Source organism: Dermacentor albipictus, chromosome 5 (assembly GCF_038994185.2).
Source record: "Dermacentor albipictus isolate Rhodes 1998 colony chromosome 5, USDA_Dalb.pri_finalv2, whole genome shotgun sequence".
In the NCBI taxonomy this organism is placed as follows: domain Eukaryota; kingdom Metazoa; phylum Arthropoda; class Arachnida; order Ixodida; family Ixodidae; genus Dermacentor; species Dermacentor albipictus.
The window spans coordinates 9,185,951-9,208,320 of NC_091825.1; the positions used below are offsets into that span (position 1 = coordinate 9,185,951).

The 22,370-nt window shown below is 48.1% G+C and overlaps 1 protein-coding gene across 9 annotated transcripts in view; it reads left to right on the plus strand.

Annotated features, from left to right (window-relative positions):
* The window catches only part of tefu (Serine/threonine-protein kinase tefu), a 1,084,056-nt gene that overhangs the window by 525,260 nt on the left and 536,426 nt on the right, over positions 1–22,370 (plus strand). For all 9 annotated transcript variants that reach the window (XM_070538252.1, XM_070538256.1, XM_070538258.1 and 6 more), the window contains 2 exons: positions 3,256–3,442; positions 14,006–14,091. In XM_070538252.1, the coding sequence (XP_070394353.1) occupies positions 3,256–3,442; positions 14,006–14,091 (273 nt within the window). The remainder of the gene's footprint in view (positions 1–3,255; positions 3,443–14,005; positions 14,092–22,370) is intronic.

Here is a 22,370-nt window from a genome sequence, read left to right on the forward strand (position 1 = left end):
AGAGCTTTAGAAATACTATTGCACAGTTGCACAAGAAAGCACTGGTTTGTATTGAGAGGACGATAACAACATCATATCAGCAGCTTGTTCCTGTAAGTTTGACATTCAGCCCATACTATCTCAATACTGGAATCTACAGTAATAACTTGTGAGGTAACTTTTGTTTCGATACCAAAGAGTATGCCACCACCTCTCTTTTCAGTGCAATCACACCTTAACATGTTAAATGTGCCATCATGTGGAAATATTTTATTACCTGTTATTTCAGGGTGTAGCCATGTTTCAGTAAGAATATCTGAACTGCAGTCATCAAGAAATGAGGCAATATTGTTGCGTTTAGGCAACAGACTGCAGATATTTGTGAAAGATATCGATAATGATGGTGCGATGACAGGTGGCTTTGACTTTCTGTGGTTCACATAATGCAGTGTGGTTTGCTGCTATTTCCCACAAGGAACAACGGTTCACAAGGAACAACGGAACAACAACAGTATAAATGATGTCCCTAATGCGTAGTCGATCCGTTGATAACGAAAAAGGTTTAGCTTCTGTTTTGGCAAAAGCAATTAGCTGCTTTCTTGCCTGCCGGGTAGCTGGTGAAAAATCTTCGCAAATTGAAACACCAGACCCCTTTAGTTTGCATGCAGAAGACAATATACGGCCTTTGTCTTTGAAAAGTGCCATTTTCTCAATAATAGGCCTCACCCTGCCTTCCGTAAACTTCGCTATTGGTGCACCCTCTCAAACTACACCGTCGTGAACTTCGTGACCAATCTTTCGGAGCAAAATTGTGCCACTTCTTTTTCTGAAGCAGCCCAGTTTTCTTTAGCCTCATCTGCTATTTCAAAGAAGAGCAGGTTGGATCACTGAATATGCTTTTCTGCGTTTTCACAAATAGGAATTTTACACAGCTGATTGGAAGCATCATGCAATGTTTCCAAACACTTTCCAGAATCCCCAGCTGGTTGAGATGGCATAGATGCTTCTAACGCTACTAGCTTTGTATTTAGCAGTTTAATCTCATTTACAGCGGCAGCGCGTTCTTCATTTGCTCGTTTCAAGTAAGTGTGCAAAGCCTTCTCATTTTCTGCATGTTTGTATACACTTTCCAAAGCACTTGCCTGTCCTTTTCAGAAATTTTTACAATCGGTTTGCATAGCAGCCACGACGTCTTCAAGCTTATTTATTAGTTTCAAGGCAGCAGTGAAGGCGCCGGCCTCAAGCTTCAACACTGGACCGGGACTCTGCTCAACGCCACCCGCGAGGACAAGTAACAGCTCAAAGTACATTTTTGATAACAAAGTAACCGACCGATTAAATGCGTCAGTCCACTCTATTGGGCACGACATCACTATGATACAATAATCGCTAGATTTAAACCGAAGCAGCACCTGCCAGGTAACTAACCTGCAATAATGGCATTAGTGAGGAAGGCATACTTGAAACAATGCCGTGCACGAAGCGGACGATGGCTGACTGGCCCTCTATGGCATGGCGTCCCATATTTGGCACATGCCAGTTACCATTTTTGTTTGCGTGTGTGAGATGCCCATTATAGTATGTGATACTGTCAAAGTAATTCTCATAGCTATGTGCACTTGTTATCAGCAAGTGCTGCCACCTCTTGAGTGATACGCAAAACAGAGGTGAAGTAGATTTTGGGAAGCGATGTGAAACTCGGAAGCGCAAACACGAGCAATTTTTTCTTTTCTTTTTTTTCTGACAATTTTCACCGCAGAAACAGAAAAAATATTTTGGCATATTTTATGGTCTCATCAATTCAAGCCCGTTATTTATTTTCTCAATTTTGTCTGCAACTACAGCAAAGAAACCGAAATCGGTGGGTGCACAGTATGAACTTGAAATACAAAATCTGTTAACGTGCTGCCATCTGTTCAATAGCCCGAAGCTGCAGGTCACTTTATCACAAGATGGAATTTTGACGATCGGTATGGTGAGGGCAAATTGTCTACCAAACAGCCACCTGGAAAGCGAAAAGGAACTGAAATGTAAAGGACGTGGTGCTTCAGAGGAACTCGCAAGCACGATAGATGACGTGGTGTTATCGTGTGTGCGTTGGTATGATAACCGCGCCGCAACATTTCTGTTGAGCTTTGTTGGTAGAGATCAAGTCCAAAACACTAAGCGCTGGTTTGCCTCCGCCAAAGATTTTCGCAAAATTGATTGTCCCAGGTCCACAACAGACACATGGGCGGGGTGGACCTGCTGGACTCACTACACGGACTTTACCGCATACATATCAGGTCGAAAAAATGGCACTTTCGAATTTTTACGTATACCCTAGACTTATCGCAAGTAGTGGCCTGACTATTGTACAGGAGGGTGCAGGAGCAGCTTAGGAAGAAACAAGTAGTACCGCTGGCTCAATTCAAAACAGAGATTGCAGAATGCCTTTCCTCGCCTAACAAGTGCCTACGCAACAAGCAACCAGGAAGGCCTCCTAGTCCTGACATCGAATTCCAGGTGCAAGCCAAAAAAAGCATGGGGACCAGCTGCCGCAATGCCAGCCAAAGACGTCCGATCTGACCAAATCGGCCACTGGCCAGAATTTGATGAGAAGAGACAAATATGTAAGCGGACGTCTTGCATAAAGAAGTCGTCGGTAAGATGCAGGAAGTGCAACATTAATCGGTGCCTGAACGCAGCAAACAACTGTTCCATTTCATTCCACACATCGCTCTAAAAAGAACACCGTCCGTGAAGCTTTGTTTTTCGCCCATGGAAGCAAGACTGCTAAGCCATCTTCATGGTGTGCCATATTTGGCACAAAGCTGTATCTTTATTAATACAGTCATTATAACTCCTTAAACTTTTTGTATATGTGTTTCCTCATTCGATCAATAATGGAAGCTGAAAAAATTATTTTTAAATGACATTTTCATAATTCATGCAAAAGAGGGTTAAATCCCCCGTTGGCTCACGCCATGATCACGACATATGCATGACATCAAGCCCCGCCATGTGCACTGACGCACATGCGCTGAGGCAACACAACGTCCAGCATTAATCCTTTGTAGAAAAATACTCTAATGAAAGTCCTGTTAGGCTGAAGAACTCATAGTTATAAGCTCTGATCACTGCTGCTGTTGACTAGTGTCCAATGTCATCTGCGTCTTTTGCGTGTGTCCTTGCATCTTCATAGTAGCATGCGGCAATTATTCAACTGGGCCAATGTTTGCCACATGCTCCTCTTTCATCAAAAGTGTGCTTTCCATAAGTGGTGTGTCTCGGCAGGTGCCACTGGGTTCGGGTCCTGCCAGCAGTTGTGGACTCCTGCAACATCAGGGCTGTCCAGCTTGTGAGCGACAGCGTGGGCATTCCTGTCAGGGAGTTGCTCCGGCAGGTGGCTCCCTCTGTGTTGAGCCGTGCATTGCCCAACTCGGAGCCCCTGTGCTTCCTCCAGGAGCACCTGTCACCAAAGGTGAGCAACATTGTTTGCCAGGCTGGGGATCATGATGTGCAGTAGCGAGGGTCCTTGTGTACTGCCCATTTTCATCACGAGGATGTACAAGTCAAGAGACCGAGCAGGCAGCCCACCTCGTAAAGTCCAGGCAGAGAACTGGAGTGAATGAGAACGTGCAACTGGATGCCATAGTTCTCATCTGCACAACTCCCTCGTGAAAAGCAAGACTGAGATGACAGTGCGGCTTGAAAATACTGCATTATTGACTTGACACTACAAAACTGTAAAAATTAGTCCATGGCAAATACAGTTGACTTCCGTTAATTTGGCCCTCACGGGACTGTCGTAATTGATCGAATTATGCAGAGTCAAAATAAACAACTTGCAAAAAAAAGTGAAAACACGGATCTTCATTATTTGGCAGTATTTTCCTGACTGTCACATTCCCCCAAATCAAGCGCATCTAATTTCTGTGCATACAAATTGGAGTGCTAACACACAGATAACAATGCTCCTAAACGAAGTAGAAATCTAACACACACTTGATTTCTTACCAAGAAAAATGGGAAAGGGTCTAATAAATGTGTTGCACAGTGGCACCTGGCTTTCTAAAGTCAGCTTCACTGCACGATTTTAAAAACGAAGACTTTTCTTTTTTGCAAACTTTGCTGGGTTTCATAACCGTGGGTGCTGTGGCCAGGCTGTTCTCTTGCCTGTCAATCACAAGGCAGTACACACGCCGCTGGGTTCCTTGTACCACCACCAGATAATACTTGCCTCCACGTATCCGCAGCGGCGGCGGTCGTGTGGGGGATGAAAAAACAAAAAAAGAACCGGAAAGCTTGCCCTCGTGCATTCGTAGCTGCATGGTAATGAGGAAGTAAACGGATCTTGCAAATAGAATGGATTCGAATTGCGCTATCTACGTATGCGCATACTGCCTCTTAAACCATGATGCGTTCAAGGCGCCCGTCATACTTGCTGCCCTTGAGCGTGTGCGCATGCGTGTGCATACTCATGTTTCGACTCTGGATGCACTCACAATAAGCTTCGCTGTATATAGAATAGGATAGGAATAACTTCATTAAAATTTCGTTAACCGATGGTTTAACGCATCGTGACGTTGGCCAAGCGTCGACCCAGTAGTTAGGGCCACCATTGAGTTACATGCGGCTTCATCGAAGAGAGCGATTTTCATACCGCAAGAAAGGACAACCGGCGTGGCGGAACAGTTCAGCGCCCACAATGTGGCGACTCCTTTCATCATGCACACGACAGAGCAGGGCACAAGTATATCTTTTTTTGCACAGTTTATGCGGAGAGGCCTAACTACAAGGTCAACACAATCAGCGTCAATAGTAGTTGCAGAAACACCAATGGGTGTCAGGCACCACGATGGTGCAATCAGTTCATCAAGAACACTGAGTGTGTCTGTGTCCCTGTCTGTGCCACGCAAACTTTGTTTGGAATCTGCTGATATAATTAACTTGTTTAATGATATTTCGCCACAACCACAGTTCACGGAAGCGCCGCACTGTTCAAGAAAATCAATACCAAGAATAACATCGTGCGAACAACAAGAAAGAACAAGGAATTCCGACACAAAAACTTTCCCAGCCAACAAAACACTCACAGCACAAACACCAAGGGGATGAAGCCACTCGCCACCCACTCCACGAAAGGTAATACTGTCGTTCCAAGAAAACATAACTTTGTGGCCTAGACGCTTTTTAAAAGCAAAGCTCATCACAGACACAGTCGCCCCAGTATCAACTAATGCCATGGTCGGTATTCCGCCAATCGAGACATTCACTTTGTTTTTGAGCTTCATAACAGGCAGAGGCATTTCTGGCAAAGACCATCCGGCGACCTCACCTCCATTGCCCGCAGATGCTAGTTTCCCGGCGGCGGTGACGAAGAACGGCACCGAGGGGACGTAGAACGACGGGGACGGTTATTTGGTGGCGTCAAACTCCGCTCAGAAGTAGGCGAATCGCTTCGTCTGGTCTCATGTGAGAAGTGGTCCATTGGTAGCAAATCGGTCGTCCGCAAGTCATATGGAGTACGGGTTCTGGGTGGCGAGAACATCGGTGGTGTCCTTCGTGATTGGCAGCCTTGGCGACAATACCGAGCTATATGGCCTGTGGAACCACAGTTGTAGCACACGGGAGGGTCGCAGCTCACAGCATCTTTCTCGAAACGGATGCTAGGCTGCTGCAGGCGGCGAGAAAGTTCGTTGTCATGCGGATAACGTGTCTCTGCAGCTCGCTGAGATCCGTTATATGGTTCATAAGTCATGTCATGGTAGTAGGGTCGGTGCTGTTCTTGTCGCGGCGTGACAGAAGTCACAGGGCCTCGGGGGTAAAAACACAGCTGCTCTCGTTGTGGCCGAGCATCATAAGTAGCGCCTCTGTCGTAGAAACGTGGCTGCTGTTGGGGGGCGAGTTCATTATCCTCGGTGCCCCTCGCCGCAAAATACGGGGAGAAGGATGCCACGTTTGGCTCGAAATTTGGTGGTTGGCGGAAGCGATGAGTGCCTGGATGTGTCACTTGCGCGTGCAGACTGAGCTCTTCCGGAACTATTTGTTAAATGGTTGATGCAAGATCGAGGGGCTGGTTGCTGTCCGTGCTTGCAACTGTCGTCACACTGGCTAGCCTGCTAAACTTCGGCGTGATGCTCCTCATTTTCAGTTGCTCGAAAGTACAACAGTGCCGAATTATGTCAGCGACGGAAGCCAGGTTGTCTTTTGCGATGAGGAAATTATAAACGTCTTCGGCAATTCCTTTCAGGATGTGCCCGACTTTGTCTTCCTCAGACATTCCAGAGTCCACCATCCTACACAGTTTTATTACCACCTCAATGTAGGTCCTGCAGGTTCGCCTGGCACTTGTGCAAGTTGCAGTGGCGTCTGTTCTGTCCTTTTCTTTTTCATCGCGGAGTCGCCGAATCGCTCTGATTTCGGAAACAAATCTTCCCCATGTTGTGAATGTTTCCTCGTGATTGTCCAACCACAACAATGCAGTATCCGTTAGGAAGAACTCGACGTTACTCGACGTTCGAAAGCTGAGAAGCGCTGTTCCACTTGTTTAATTTCCATTTGCTCCATTATGACAAGAGCTCCACAGTCAGAGTCGGTCTCAGTCTTTTCGCAAGCACTATGATTCAACTTTGTTGCGTTGTGGGCTGCAAACGTAGTGACTGGCTATAGGTCAAGCTGTGGCATCACATCCCTGTGCAAGGCAGCAGAGGAGCGGACTGGCTGCTGCGCATCAGACTGACGCTATCCGATTGGCGCCAGGATTTGCGCGCATGCGGCCGTCACTTTACACAGCAGGATTACTACCGCAATAGCGTTTCGCGAGTCCACTATTAGGGTAAACACAAGCGCAAGGGGACAGGGCCTGGCCGTTGTTACGGTGCAGCCACCTGGTGGCACATAGCTTAACCACACACAGTAGCAGTAATGAAATGTGTTCTTCTTTGCTGCTGGTGTAAATTTTTCGCAGAAGTGTAATCGTCAACACATTGTATTTGTAAATGTTTAAAATGTTTTACACCTGATTAGAGCAATATTAGCTCTTTCTTTGACTGGTTAAGCTCTGCGCCAACGGGTGGCTGGACCGTGGAGACTGATCACGCAGCTCATGTACGTCTACACTAAAGTTTCTTCATAACTTGAGTTTATGCCTTCCTCGTTCTGTCGAAACGCTCAGCTTGCCTGTTGTTACCGGAATACCAGACATGTTCGGCACTGCGACAGCACGCTGCTTCGATAGCTCTCGCTTCGAGTCGACTGCCAAGCAGCTGGTGGAGAGTTCGGAGAGGCTTCGCGCACGTGCTCCTAAAGAACCAGAACTAGACATCATGGCGTGCCATCATGACGCAGAGCCAGTGAAGGCGGAGCTTAGCCCCGATCACTCGGCGAATGAGTTGAGGAGAAAATGCATGACTATGGAGGAGGGCAACTCGTAATCGTCCGTAGCTTTCTTAATATGAGACGCTTCACACAAATTATGGTCTGAGTGATTAACTTTAGCTGTACCCTACGCATCTACAAAATTTGTCCAAACTGGTTTGTCGCGTGGTTGGTGCCGCGCGGGGCACGAGCACGCAGGGACGAACCGAAACGTGCGGCCACTTGCTTGGACGAAAAGGGAATGCCCCTTCTTTATTGGGCCCAAACATATATAGACAGGCATACACAGGTCACAGGGGGCGCCACACTCTGGTGGCAGCCTAACAAACGGTGCTGAACTGTGGCGACCTCTTCATCTCCCCCCTTGAAGCATTGGAGGTTAGACGGGAGAGATTCAGGAAGCCAAACACGTCAAAAGTTTCACAAATTCAAACGGCGCGGCGGAACGATAGGCCGGCCGTAACGTGTTCGAGTCACACCGTCACTGCGGTCCCTAGCTGCAGGGGAGTGTTGCACAGACTGTCCGAGGGGGACCGTTGATTCCACAATGTTGGCAGGTTGAGGCTCCTGACAGCGAACTTGCTGCAGTGGTGGTGGTTCCTCTCCGGAGGCAGTAGGCCCAAAAGGCACTAGGTAACGCCGTTTGCGCTGTAGGGTGCCACCTCGCTCCGTTTCGACCACGTAGCTTCTTGGTCTTTGCCCCGGACTGAGGACCGTAGCCTGCACTTGATCAGGTCGCACCCAGACACGCTGACCTGTTTGGAGTGGCGGCAAGTCTCGAGCTCCATGATGCCTGTTGTAATTGTGGGCCTGCTTCTGCTTGTAAGTCGCATCCTTGGCGACGACTTCTTTCATTGGGGGCCAGTTGGGACATAGCTGGGAGCCTTGCATTGGGACTCTGGTTCTGAGTTGACGTCCCATCAACAGCTGGGCTGGACTAAAGCCGTTGACTCCTGGAGTATCCCTATAGCTGAGCAGAGCCAGATAAGGATTTTTTGACTTGCGAAACGGGTCCTTGATAGTACGCACCATCCTCTCCGCCTCTCCGTTCGATTGAGCGTAGTTAGGACTGCTGGTCCTGTGGTTAAAGCCGTACGACGCTGCAAACGCCGCGAACTCTTGCGACGAGAACGGTGGCCCGTTGTCTGACCTGACTTCTTGCGGGATTCCATGGCGGGCAAAGATGAATTTGAGAGCGTTGATGACTGCCCGAGCTATCATGCACCTCAGGGTCACCACCTCAGGGAACCTTGAGTAATAGTCCACCACCAGGATGAACATCTGGCCGTTGAGGTGGAACAAGTCCATTCCAAGGAATTCCCAGGGATGTCCAGGTAGTGCTGTGGAGAGCAGGGGCTCGGCAAAGTTCACGCGGGTGGAAGCGCACTGTTCACAGTGGGCAACGAGAGAGGCGATGTCTTTCGAGATACGGGGCCACCAAACTGACTCCCGAGCTAGGGCTTTGGTCCTGTTGATGCCCTGATGACCTTCATGCAACAGCGTCACGACCGCTGGCTGAAGGGACGATGGGATGACTAACCAGGCGCCTTTCAACAGAACACCGTCGCAGACAGAGAGCTCGTCTGCCACCGAAGCGTACTTTGTGAGGTGCAGTGGTATCGTGGTCTTTTTAGGACAACGATTCTGGCAGTAGGAAGCGAGGGCTTTGCACTCTCCATCGGACTCTTGTGCGTGTCGCACGTCTTTAGGGCTGAGTGGCAAGACTTCCGACGTGCAGCCGACTACCTGTGCTGCAAAAAGTTCGATAGTGTCTAGAGGAATGGGTGGCTTGTAGGCGATGCGCGACAACGTATCAGCTGTGGCTAGCAGCTGTCCTGGCACGTGCAGCATACGGAACTGGTATTGCATGGTCTTCAGCCATAGTCTCTGAATACGTGGCGGCAACATGTCCAGTTCCATCTTGCCCAGAAGCGAAACGAGTGGCAGGTGGTCACTCTCGACGTCGAAGGGGATGCCACGGACGAACTCATCGAACCTTTGGATAGCCTACGTCATTGCCAAAGCTTCTTTTTCAGTCTGGCTGTAACGCTGCTCGGTATCGGTCATTGACCTCGAAGCGAATGCGACTGGGCGGCGCTCTCCTGAGGGTTGCGTCTGTAGCAAAACTGCGCTGAGTCCGAATGAGCTTGCGTCTGCAGACACCGTAGTGGCGTACGACCGGTGGTACTTGGCCATGCACCTGTCTGACGTCAAGAGTTCCTTGATTTTCTCGAATGCTGCCTTTTGCTCGTGCTGCCACACCTAACTCGCAGAGTTGTTCAGTAAGGCTCTGATGGGAGCTGTGACGTCCGAGATGTGTGGCAAGAACCTGGCAAGATGGTTCACCATTCCGAGCAGCCTCCTAACGCCAGCGACGTCCGTTGGGGCTTCCATGGCTTTGACTGCTTCGACCTTGCCCGGATCTGGCTTGATGCTGTCAGAGTTGTCGGGCGATCCTACGGCTGTCAAGCTGATGTAGGAGTCGTCGGACTACCTTGCCGCTGCCACCATTTGAAGGAGTCGAAGGTCGTAGAGATGAATTCGGTGAACAGGATTTATTTACAGATTAACATATTAAGACAAGATACATTGGCAGTCTAGCGCGACTCCCATATGGAGCCCGCAAGATTAACATTCAGCAAAACAGCATTCGAGCACACAGCTCACTACTACATTTTGGGCATAACAACGAGCACTCAGCTCCCTACGACGAGCACGACACGAGCACGCTCTAGCAGCCGGCAAACGCTGCTTATAAGCCTCCGCTTGACGTCATAGTTCAACGTCATCGCTCGACGTGGACGGAGTGCGAGTGGTCGGAAACGTTCGTCCAATCATTGTAAACTTGCCGCTGCCCCGCAGTACAGCCCACACACACAAAGGCTAACACGTTCGAGCCTACACACACAAAGGCTAACACGTTCGAGGGCCCCGTGGACGGAAATGTTCGTGTTGCACACACACACAGCTCTCGGTGTTGACGTCAGAGGGCCTCGTGGAACTCTCGGTACAGCATAGCTCGCGGTGTCGTCGACCGAGGGCCTCGTAGAACTGTGCGCCGTCCCGGGTGGCGCGGCGGCGCACCACATTCCAGAGCTGACCGCGCGCCACGTGGCCGCCGGTCATCCGTAGTTCTCAGAAGGCGCCTCGTCTGGGGGGCTTGGAACACGCGCAGCGCGCTGAAAGCCGGCACGTTGCCACCCCGTACGGCCATTCCTAACAGCTCCTCCATGGCCCTGAAAATCTCGCCTGGCCAGCGCTGGCAACCGCTGGGCAGGAAGAGAATGGCTGGCGAGCAAGATGACGACTTTGCTCTCTGCAACCCCTGCGTACTTGGAATGCCTTCAACCATCTTACAACAACTGGCACGGAAGAGTCGACCCGGCAACACAATACCGCTCAGCGTTCAAACGCCCGGAATTAGCTGCCAATCCACCAGGCCTCCTATCACAATTTCCATGCAAGTCACTCAACTGGGAATTCCAAATTTTGCCCCAAAATTTCGTGCCACCAAAGCGAGCGTTCACGTTCCTCCTGAGTTCGGCCAAACCCGACCGTCGCGCTGCAGAAGAGTAAAGGTTTACGCAGAATTAAACCGAAGCCTTTCAAACACCAATACTCAAACATAACTTCAGCAGCCTAACTTCACGAACAGCCTGTTCCTACCCTATCACAGTGGCGTACTTATCTCATGTACTGCTGCCACTGAACCGTCTGGCCAACTCCACAGGTACGTCATCACAAACGCGCTAAGTTTGAGGTCCCTATTCCGAACACGTGCTTACATCATACAAAGTTTTCATCACACTGACTCACATTTGTTCCTTTAATCCACACAGGACACGTTCCTTCAACAAACAACCACTCTTGCGTAACTTACGCAACACAGAGGAACCTCTTAAAAAAATGTGTCTTTTACTAACTAGCTCTTCGCACGCGTACTAGAGAAGTCAGAATACGGCTGCCCCCGACACACACGAGCAACCCAGTCATCAACGTTCTGCTTCCTTCCGTCCGCACGGGACACGCGCTAATGGACCTAAGAGCTCTTCTCAGTGCAAATCACGCACTTACTGAAAACTACGCGGTTAACCTTAGAAATATCAAAAACACTTAAAAAGAAAGAAGGTTAAATAACACACAAGCTTTACCATAGGCCTTTCGACGATAACCTTGACCTTCAGGTTACTCACACACACACACAAAAAAAAAGCCTATCTATTTATTAATGAGCATCTCGCGAGACTACATGTTTACTTAAAACGCATCTTTCAAATCTCGAGCTTCTCGAACGAAAGCACAAACAAAGTTCATACCTTTACATATTGAAAGAAATCCTAGTCTCAAATCGCGAAAACTTTCCAATGCTCAAAATAAAAAACAACACACTTCATTTCTACGGAAGGGCTCTTGATTTCCCTTTCAAACGTTTTTGACTGACTCATACTTTGAGTCGTACTCGGGGGGGTCGCGTACCGAAAGCTACTCTGGCTACGGAGGAACAACAAAAGGGCTAACTCACTATCAGCTCCTTCAAGACGTTACAGTCTCCTGCCAATTTGCGTCCCCGCACCCCGCTTTCAACACAAACTCGATTGACCGCGTCGCTACTCCCCACCTGGTCTCGTCCTGCCCCCTGGGGGCTGTGATGTCCTGCCCCCTGGGGGCTGTGTGTGCGCACCTGGGGGCTGTGACGTCTTGGATTTTGATGGCATCTTCTAGGGCCTACTAATTATATATAGCAGTACAGATTGACTACATTGTGTTCTAAAGAAACCAAATATTAAACATGCCAAGTTCCGGGAACCTTCATTCAGCCAACGCGGCCCAAATGCGAAAACAAACTTTGGAATCCCTGACGTCACGCTGACGTACCGGCGCTGGCGTTTAGGCGCGAAATTCAAATACTGATACTTGGACCTTCATTTTCTCATCTAATATTCAAACTATTTTCTTGAACTGACTGCCTGCAGGTTTCTCAAACAATGCTTTGTTAGTCTAAACTGATTTATTGTTTCCCTTTAGTGTCCCTTTAAGGAAAATGAGAGCAACTGCTGTCATAGGGTTCGCGCCCACTGCTAGGTTAAAAGGACTGGCCGCCGTATATGGGAGGGTGTGAGAAGGGCTATCTCCCGCCTCTCTGGCCACCTTTAACCCCATCAAGGACTCAATAAAGTTGTTTCTCTCTGGCGTCTTACCGTTGGAATGCCATGAGTCTTTGTCTGGCAGCCGCTGCAACTTATTCATGTTGCATGGCAGCGCCATCAGTTTGTCCACACAAGTTCTAAAGCAGTCTTTCATGCGCATTCACCATCTCCATGTAGACACCCCACTTGTTAGGATTGACGATGAGCCTATACTCATGTTTACTTTATTAACGAGCTCCATGTTTGTCCATCGTTCCTCCGCTCACACTTTGTCCCCACCACCAATACGAGTGCCGCCACCTTTTGCTTCCTGCAGCAAGTACATTCCACACGTCTTGTCTCCCACACAGCACTTGCACCATCTTTCAACAGTCCCCATAATTATTTAAAGGTTCACTGGCACTACCACTCCCTCCTGACAGCGCATAAAGAATATTGGATACAACAAGATACTTTATTGTCTGGTGAGACTTGTTTATAAAAAGCTTTGGCTGTAAATGTTCCCCCACCATTCTCACTCTGTGTCAGTGCTGGTTACAGCATGCTCTATTGTCTTGTTGCTTACATGAGTGATGCCCATGTGAATTGGCTTATGTGATGAGCATGGAGGGAAGTATGTAGGGTTGCTTGGTCAGCCAGTTAAACCTGACAGCAGCCTGACAGACTGCGTCCTACCAAATCAACTGGTAGCACCATATTTACATTCTGCGGTTCTTCCAAGGTTCATTGCATCAATTCTGCTATTATTTCTAATTGGTAGGTGCGATCAACTGTGCATTGCTTGTTTAGAGTGCAGCTCCTGCATTGAGCGTCGGCATAATCGAGCGAACGAGTGAAGGATTAAAGTGCGAAATTGAAGCCAGCGGGGCATGAAAGACAATGGTAGCGAATAGAGTGCAAGGAGGAAAGCGGAGGAAGAGGGTGTGTGGCAAAAGCGTGAGAAGAAAAGCGTAGTGTCATGCAAGACCTGTGCTGCAGTGACAATTGCTATGAGGTGGCACCAGAATAGCATGCATTGTCCATTTGCCAGTGACACCATCAATGAGGCGAGCAGGTCCACCAATACCAAATGTGGAAACAAAGTGCTGCATGAGCGGAGGTCTGTCTGTGGTGGCTGCTGTTAGTCATGCCAACTCGTCACCCACATGCTGCCTCTTGGAATTTCCCGATTAGCAAGGCAGTGACACCACACTTCACTTCTTTTGCAACATGCCGCACGAGACAGATTGTTCAAGCCAGACAATATAGGCAAAATGGAAACATGTATATAGCACTGCGCTCAAACTTTGCATTAGTCTTGTAATTGTTGGTGAATTTTTATTCACAACATTGATACATGTGCACAGTTTCTTTCTACTTTACCTGATCTGGGCTCTTTTCATTTTTCAAATATGTTGACAACTTTTTCCATGCCACTTGCTCTTCCCATGTCTCTGATGCATACAGAATACATGCTGACCATTCATTTGTAAGCGATTAGTTGCATATGGGAATGCAAACCCTGTTGTTTGATGCAGATTGTAGAACAAGTTTTTGTGGACCATCTTCCTGAGGTGCTGGTGTCTCTCCTGCACCTTGCCTGTGACATTCCCACTCATGCAGCGTAAGTTTGGCTCATCCATTTTTGCAAGCCTGAAGACCCTCTTTTTTTCCAGACTTGGTGGCGCTCATTAGCAAGGCGGCTCCAGCATGCATGCATTGCATTTCATGACATGGAGACATTCACTGTCCGTCTATGGAGGCACCTGTGTGCACTGTATTTGTAGAAGGGTTGACATCCGGGCCAGTTGGTGCATAGTTGAAGGAAAAAACCTATCACAAAAGACGAAGGACAAGAAAAAATGTTCACACCACAACGACTGGACTATCAACTGAGCTTTATTAAAAACGGCATAGTCCCAGCAAGGCCAGCAGAGCATGCGCAACAGCAGCATCACTTATCACAGAGCATTGAAAAGTCACTGTGGTGTGACCATCTCTTCTTGTCCTTTGTCTTTTGTGACTGGTCTTTTCCTTCAGCTGTATTTGTACTAGAGTCTTTGTGCGATAATGTGTGATTGGTTGCTCTTTGCGCAGCAAACCGGCTACCTAGCAGATTAATTGTGAAGAAACCCAAATGTGCAATGCCTGATATGATCATGGTTATATTGCACTCTGTTTTACAGACACGATATTAAGGAAGGACAGGACGTGGACGGACGTAGCGCACTCTTTTTTGATGTAGAAGCCCGATGTACTCGAAATAACATTTAGTAAAGCAATGAAGGGGGCTAGTTGGTGAACGTTCATGGTTATATTGCACTCAGCTTTACACACATGATATTAAGAAAGGACAGGATGTGGACATCCGTCCTTTCTTGCAAAAAACAGCCGCTTGCGTTTGTTTCCGCCCTTTTTAAACTAGATATTCGTGTTCATAGACTAAAAACTGCAGAATGCCACAGGGAACTCATTTTTTTCGAAAAGTGTTTCAGCTTCCTTTTAAGTGGGGCCGTTATAAGGGGGCTCAACTGTATATGCAAAAATTGGCCACCATGGTCGGCAAATGTGAAGTGGAATTATTTTCAAAAATAATGCGGCGGTCGGAGTGGTTGAGGCGCAGTGCGAGAGATGGCGCGAGTGTTGCGCTGCTGACGCCGCCTCACGGCAGGGTTACTTGGGGGCGCAGGGGAGAACAGGCTGCCTCTTTCCCGGCGGGTCGGCGAATAGCGTGGACGTACCACGCGCGCGTGCCGACCCATGCTTCTGCGAGACCGCCTCGCATGGCCACCTTCGAATGCGCCACCGTTGGCGTAACCGTACACGCGAACGACCAGGCGTTGGGATCCAGCATGGGGCGAACATATTCGCTCGCTGTCCGGTCGCGGTGAGTCGGACTTCTAGATTTGTCGCGCGCCCATCGGCATGTTTTGTGGATAGCAACTCCGCTAGCAGGCATTGATCTATGAAAGGTGCAATGAATGCCCTTGTGACTGTTTGCACTACTGTGTTGTCGTTCCTTTGTCCCAAGAGTACGGTGTGAGAACCCCACAAGGGATAGGAGATCAAAGAGAGGATGATAGAAACAGTGAGATCACCAAACAGGAGGACGTGCAACTGACTTCAGAGGACCAAGGAGAGCAGGTCAGCATTACTAACATGGGCACCGTTGGAGATACATTGCAGATGGATTGCAGAGCAGAAAAAGAGTGGCGCAGGCTGTCTACTGAAAGCTGTTTTGTTAATGAGCGAATAGTCGATGAACGGTGTAGTCAGATTCAAAGGAGTTATGCACAGAAGTACAACTTGTACGCTAGGCAGAAAGACTTCACTATAGGTGATCGGGTACTTGTGATGCAGAATGCAGCAGGAGCGAAGATGCAACCGAAATGACTTAGTCCTCTAGGTGTGAAGGAAAGATAGCATGCTGACAGCTTCTTTATGGTGAATTTGTTGCACTCCGCTGCGGCGGAGCGCTACAGAATGAAATCTGCGATTGAAACACAGGCACTCCCACCAGAGCAAACGGCAGGGGGCGCTAGCGCACATCTGCTTCCGAAAGCACCCAGCATTCCTAGTGTTTTTCATTTTATCGCCTTGAACTCGCGCCTGCATTGTGTTTAGAAGTTTCGTGTTTCTTTTCAGCCTCCTGTGCTCTAATCGAAGTCGCACCTCATGCAAGTCTAGTTCTCTCGTGTGTTTGTCGGGCACATCGCAGACGCAGCAAAGTCTGTGATCAGTTCGGTGGGAACACATCGAGACATCCTGAATGGCCTTCGGAACTGCATTCAATCAAACAAAATAAAGGCTGGTTTAATACGAGCTTCCAGAAAGGAGCCATTGTTACCTCTTCATCCGAATACTGGCAGACTATGTAGTTGACAAAACGCAAAACTTTTGGTTTCTTGGCTGGCGGCCGAAACATGATATCGAAAGCTTGCTTGAATACATCGCTTCCAAAGCTTCTTCGTCGCTTGAGTCTCTGCTGGTCGATTCGGAACTTGAGCAAGGTGAATCATTGCTCTCTGGAAGCAGTAAAAGCACAAGTTGACGATGAGGAGCACCGCTCATTGCTTCCGAGAGATCGCGACGCTCATTCACAGGCGCGTGCACCGTAGCGGTACGTTGGCTGTGGGTGGCCTGACATCACGCAAGTTCCGATCGACATCGCCAATTTTTTTGAAGTAGAGAGCACTGCTCTGTGGAGTGAATGTAGCGGCGGAGCCGCTTCCAATCTACCAATATAAAATACATGAGGCACTCCCAATCTCCTACTCAAATAGACTTGCTCTGCAAGGAGCAGAAAAACTCCTACCAGAAGTGCTCTGAATCTGCCATTGAAACTCACCATTAGTTGGCCCAGATTGCGTACGAATGTCAATGCAAACTAACTTCGGGGGCTGATGATAATGTGGTCCAATATGGGTTAGTAAAAGATAATTGTTTGCAATGCAGCATGGCACTGAAAATGCACCCCCTAATCTCAGAAAACTTCTGTAGTCCCTTTGGCAGTAAGCAGTCCTTTTGTTTGCAACAGTCTCTTTGGCTGAAGTCAGCATTATTGTTCCGAAGTGCAAATCACTGGCTCAACTGAATGCACGATCCTTTGAGCCACTGGCACCAAATGCAAATGAAAAGATTAAAACACGTAACAGCGAGCATGCGATATTATGAAAAATGAAAGGGTATGTTTCCAAGCTGTGATGTTTTTGAATGGTGCATCACACATTAAAGATATTCTTACGGGGCTGAATGAGCTGGCATTGTCGAATTCACCTGCCAAGAAGATACATTTTTCAGCCCTGTGCAATTTTACGATCTCTTTTGTGACTGTACACAATGCACAAATGACAGGCCAACCGGAAAGCAAGCCATACACTCGTGGCTCACCGAACAAGCTACTACATTCGGGTTTGAAAGGGTTAAAGTTTCAGTGTGCCATACCTGCTGGGATGAGCGCCAGCCAAGCACTTCACAAGTGATAATCTCTGCAAAACTCATTCAGTGGACCAAGGATGACAGCAATAACTATGGATTAAGGGTAGCTGAAACATATTTAGTGGTCTGTGTAGCACAACACCTCATACAGTGGCCAAGAGCACATAGAAAAACATGACACAGCAAAAGGTTTGTCATCATATGGTAAAAGAACTTGAGTATCTGTAAAATTAAGTGACTTATGTTGTTTAAGTTGATGCCATGGATAGCAGACTTTAGATATTGTGCTTGTCGCAGAATGCTTAGACACCGATTCCATGCAATATTTAGAATATAGGTCGACGTTTAAAAAAAAGAGTGGCAAAATAGTGGCGGGGTTTTAACGTGGCTTGAACCTAGTTATAAGAACAAAAGCTCTCTTAAGCATGGCTAGATGCGGTTCTTTGGTGCTTCTTCCCGGCAAGGTATATCGGCAGGGTGCTTAGACTGAGCTAGGTGCCTGTGGTGAAGAGCCGACGTGCTCGCACCGGCATGTGCTACATCCTTAGAAAGACTGAGCGACCAAGGGCCGCCGAAGCAGCCGTTAAAGGTGTGTTTATAGTCCTACGTTATTGGTACGCAGGCGAGGGTCGCTCGACGTCAGAGTGCGTTGGAAGTGTCCGGTTATGTTGGCCGCGCCAGTGCGTCGAACCATCGGGCGAACTATAGATGCTGTTGTCACCAACTGACGTAACGAGTGCATGCACTCCAGCTACGTTGGACTGTATTTAGCCCTTTAAACCCTCGCCTAGTTACATGGTACACAGTGGTGAGGCTCGAGCGAGTGCAGCTGCAATGGCTCTCCTCAGCGGATCATGTGATGTGACGTCACACCTTCACACACGCGCTCTGGCGACTGCGGGTCAAATGCGCGCTGAGGTTGAGATTGGGAGTTGTGCCTTGAGGAGTAGAGCCTTCGCTTTAAAAGTCTACCCCATCTTCATCGGTCATTTCTTACCAGTTTTCTTTTTTTCATTTTTTTTTAGGATTTAGGTTTGAGGTGTCGACTTATATTCCGGTTTGACCTATATTCTGGTTTTTATGGTACTTTTGCGTGTGCTAAAACCAGACTTTCACGTCGAAGTATTCGCTCCTCCGAGTGAAAAATGCAGCATTATCCAAATTCAACGAAGGACGTTGGTTAATGCACAGAAGCCCCAAATAGCTGCATGCTCCATGAGCATTCTTCCCACATAAACAAAGAAACAAAGGCACCAACTAATTCGAATCCAGAGAGCCATGGTGCAGCCACAGTCATGGCTGATAGTGAAAGGAAGAGAGCTGGTAAAGGCAGCCCGGTAGTCTAGAAGAAAGAAAGAAAACTCGGAAACCAGCATTCATAGTGAGCCAATAAGCTCACGGGGTCCAGTCATCCTGTCATGTGACTGTCCGAGCTGTCCGCAGGAAGGTAGGAAATTTCTCCTTTTGTGGCTGCCGTGCAGCTCTTTCAGGGTGTGCACGTTCCTGCTAACATGGCGGAAGAAAATGCACTCAACGCTTCTATGCGCACTGCACTCTCTGTGATGATGGCGCATCATCGTCGTTAACCTATTTTGAGTTCACTGCAGGACTCTCCCTTTGATCTCCAATCACCCCTATGCTGCGCCAACCGATTCCAGCTCTCTAAATATAGTCTCGTTCAACACTCGTTTTGTGAAGTGCCGTGGTGACAAGACATTAGCCACTGACTATTGAAACATTGTTTTCTTGCTGGCGATGAAACATTGGAACCAGCGGATGAATCTATATCAGAAGGACATTCAAGAGGCAGCTGGTGATAAGCATACTGAATAGTTGCTGAATAGGCGGCCACCGGAGAATTGGGGGCGGGGGGGGGATGGCGGGATGGGGGGGGGAGGAGTTCTATAATGGCGTTATATGTTTCAGAAGCTTTCAGCATGGCCAGCTGATTGGAACTTTCCTGTCCACAATGTCCATTCTGTAATGTCCTGCTGCTAAAATCTGTTGGACATCCATCAAATATAACTGATAGGACATCGTTATTTATTATCTAAAGGTGTTTATTTGGCAGAGCTTGGAGCAGCGCAATGTCGACGGGCAGGGCAGTCACAGCTTCCAAGCACGAGAGCCGTTGCTGAGCAGGAGCGCTCGACCCACTAGCGTTTAGAGCCAGTAGCGCTGACCCCACTAGCGTCTCTCTTCGCTGCAATCACCCTCCGGGAGCGAGAAGGGAGCTGTCCGGCGACCTAACAGCTCGTCACGATGAGCGGGTCGTAGTAAGGCTTTAAACGGTCGACATGGACAATGTCTCGTCCACGGCGGCGCATGTCTGAAGATGGCTCAACTGGTTCTATGACATAGTTCACACGAGATGCGCGTTCGAGAACGCGATAAGGGCCTTCATACTTAGGGACCAGTTTTGGTGAAAGGCCAGGGGCAGTTAAAGGAACTGAGAGCCACATGAGCGCACCCGGATCGAAGGTGACCGTGGCAATGGCGTCACCGCGAGTGCTCCTCTGGTGCTCTTGATCATCGGAAGCATGCATTGCAATTGGTCCCCTGAGTTACTAAGCCAGGCAATATCACCAGCGAATCGCAAGTTACTAAGGTATTCTCCATTAACTTTTATCCCCACTTCTTCACAATCGAGGTCTCTGAATACCTCCTGTAAACATGCTGTGAATAGCATTGGAGAGATCGTATCTCCCTGTCTGACGCCTTTCTTTATTGGGATTTTGTTGCTTGCTTTATGGAGGACTACGGTGGCTGTGGAGCCGCTATAGATATCTTTCAGTATTTTTACATATAGTTCGTCTACACCCTGGTTCCATAATGCCTCCATGACTGCTGAGGTTTCGACAGAATCAAACGCTTTCTCGTGATCAATGGAAGCTATATATAAGGGTTGGTTATATTCCGCACAGTTCTCTACCACCTGATTGATAGTGTGAATATGGTTTATTGTTGAGTAGCCTTTATGGAATCGTGCCTGATCCTTTCGTTGAAAGAAGTTTAAGGTGTTCTTGATTCTGTTTGCGATTACCTTGGTAAATACTTTGTAGGCAATGGACAGTAAGCTGATTGGTCTATAATTTTTCAAGTCTTTGGCGTCCCCTTTCTTATGGATTAAGATTATGTTAGCGTTCTTCCAAGATTCCGGTACGCTCGAGGTCATGAGGCATTGCGTATACAGGGTGGCCAGTTTCTCTAGAACAATCTGTCCACCATCCTTCAACAAATCTGCTGTTACCTGATCCTCCCCAGCTGCCTTCCCCCTTTGCATATCTCCTAAGGCTTTCTTTACTTCTTCCGGCGTTACCTTTGGGATTTCGAATACCTCTAGACTATTCTCTCTTCCATTACCGTCATGGGTGCCACTGGTACTGTATAAATCTCTATAGAACTCCTCAGCCACTTGAACTATCTCATCCATATCAGTAATGATATTGCCGGCTTTGTCTCTTAGCGCATACATTCGATTCTTGCCAATTCCTAGTTTCTTCTTCACTGTTTTTAGGCTTCCTCCGTTCCTGAGAGCATGTTCAATTCTATCAATATTATACTTCCTTATGTCAGCTGTCTTACGCTTGTTAACTTCGAAAGTTCTGCCAGTTTTATTCTAGCTGTAGGGTTAGATGCTTTCATACATTGGCGTTTCTTGATCAGATCTTTCCTCTCCTGCGATAGTTTGCTGGTATCCTGCCTAACGGAGTTACCACCGACTTCCATTGCACACTCCTTAATGATGCCCACAAGATTGTCGTTCATTGCTTCAACACTAAGGTCCTCTTCCTGAGTTAAAGCCGAATACCTGTTCTGTAGCTTGATCTGGAATTCCTCTATATTTCCTCTTACCGCTAACTCATTGATCGGCTTCTTATGTACCAGTTTCTTCCGTTCCCTCCTCAGGTCTAGGCTAATTCGAGTTCTTACCATCCTGTGGTCACTGCAGCGCACCTTGCCGAGCACGTCCACATCTTGTATGATGCCAGGGTTAGCGCAGAGTATGAAGTCTATTTCATTTCTAGTCTCGCCGTTCGGGCTCCTCCACATCCACTTTCGACTATCCCGCTTGGGAAGAAGGTATTCATTATCCTCATATTATTCTGTTCCGCAAACTCTACTAATAACTCTCCCCTGCTATTCCTAGTGCCTATGCCATATTCCCCCACTGCCTTGTCTCCAGCCTGCTTCTTACCTACCTTGGCATTAAAGTCGCCCATTAGTATAGTGTATTTAGTTTTCACTCTACCCATCGCCGATTCCACGACTTCATAGAAGCTTTCGACTTCCTGGTCATCATGACTGGATGTAGGGGTGTAGACCTGTACAATCTTCATTTTGTGCCTCTTAAGTTTCACAACAAGACCTGCCACCCTCTCATTAATGCTATAGAATTCCTGTATGTTACCAGCTATATTCTTATTAATCAGGAATCCGACTCCTAGTTCTCTTCTCTCCGCTAAGCCCCGGTAGCACAGGACATGCCCGCTTTTAGCACTGTATATGCTTCATTTGGCCTTTTAACTTCACTGAGCCCTATTATAGCCCATTAGCTGCCCTCTAATTCCTCGAATAGTACTACTAGACTCGCCTCACTATAGTCGGATACAACTTTAGAAAAAAGGGGGCGTTTACTCCTCCGAGGCGGGTGCACCAATGGGCGCGCATTCTGGACCGACGTCATGCGCCGGACGGCCGGTGACTTCGCCGCTTCGGTCATCTGGGCGGGGCCTCCCCTTTTTTCTAAAGTTGTATCCGACTATAGATAACGTTCTAGCGTGAAACGTTGCCAGGTTGATATTCCAATGGCGGCCTGTCCGTAGCCAGTGATTCTTAGCACCCTCTGCTGCGTCGCAGGTCTGACCGCCGCCGTGGTCAGTTGCTTCGCAGCTGCTGGGGACTGAGGGCCGGGGTTTGATTATTGTGTTCATATAGGAGGTTGTGGCCAAGTACTGCCCCAGG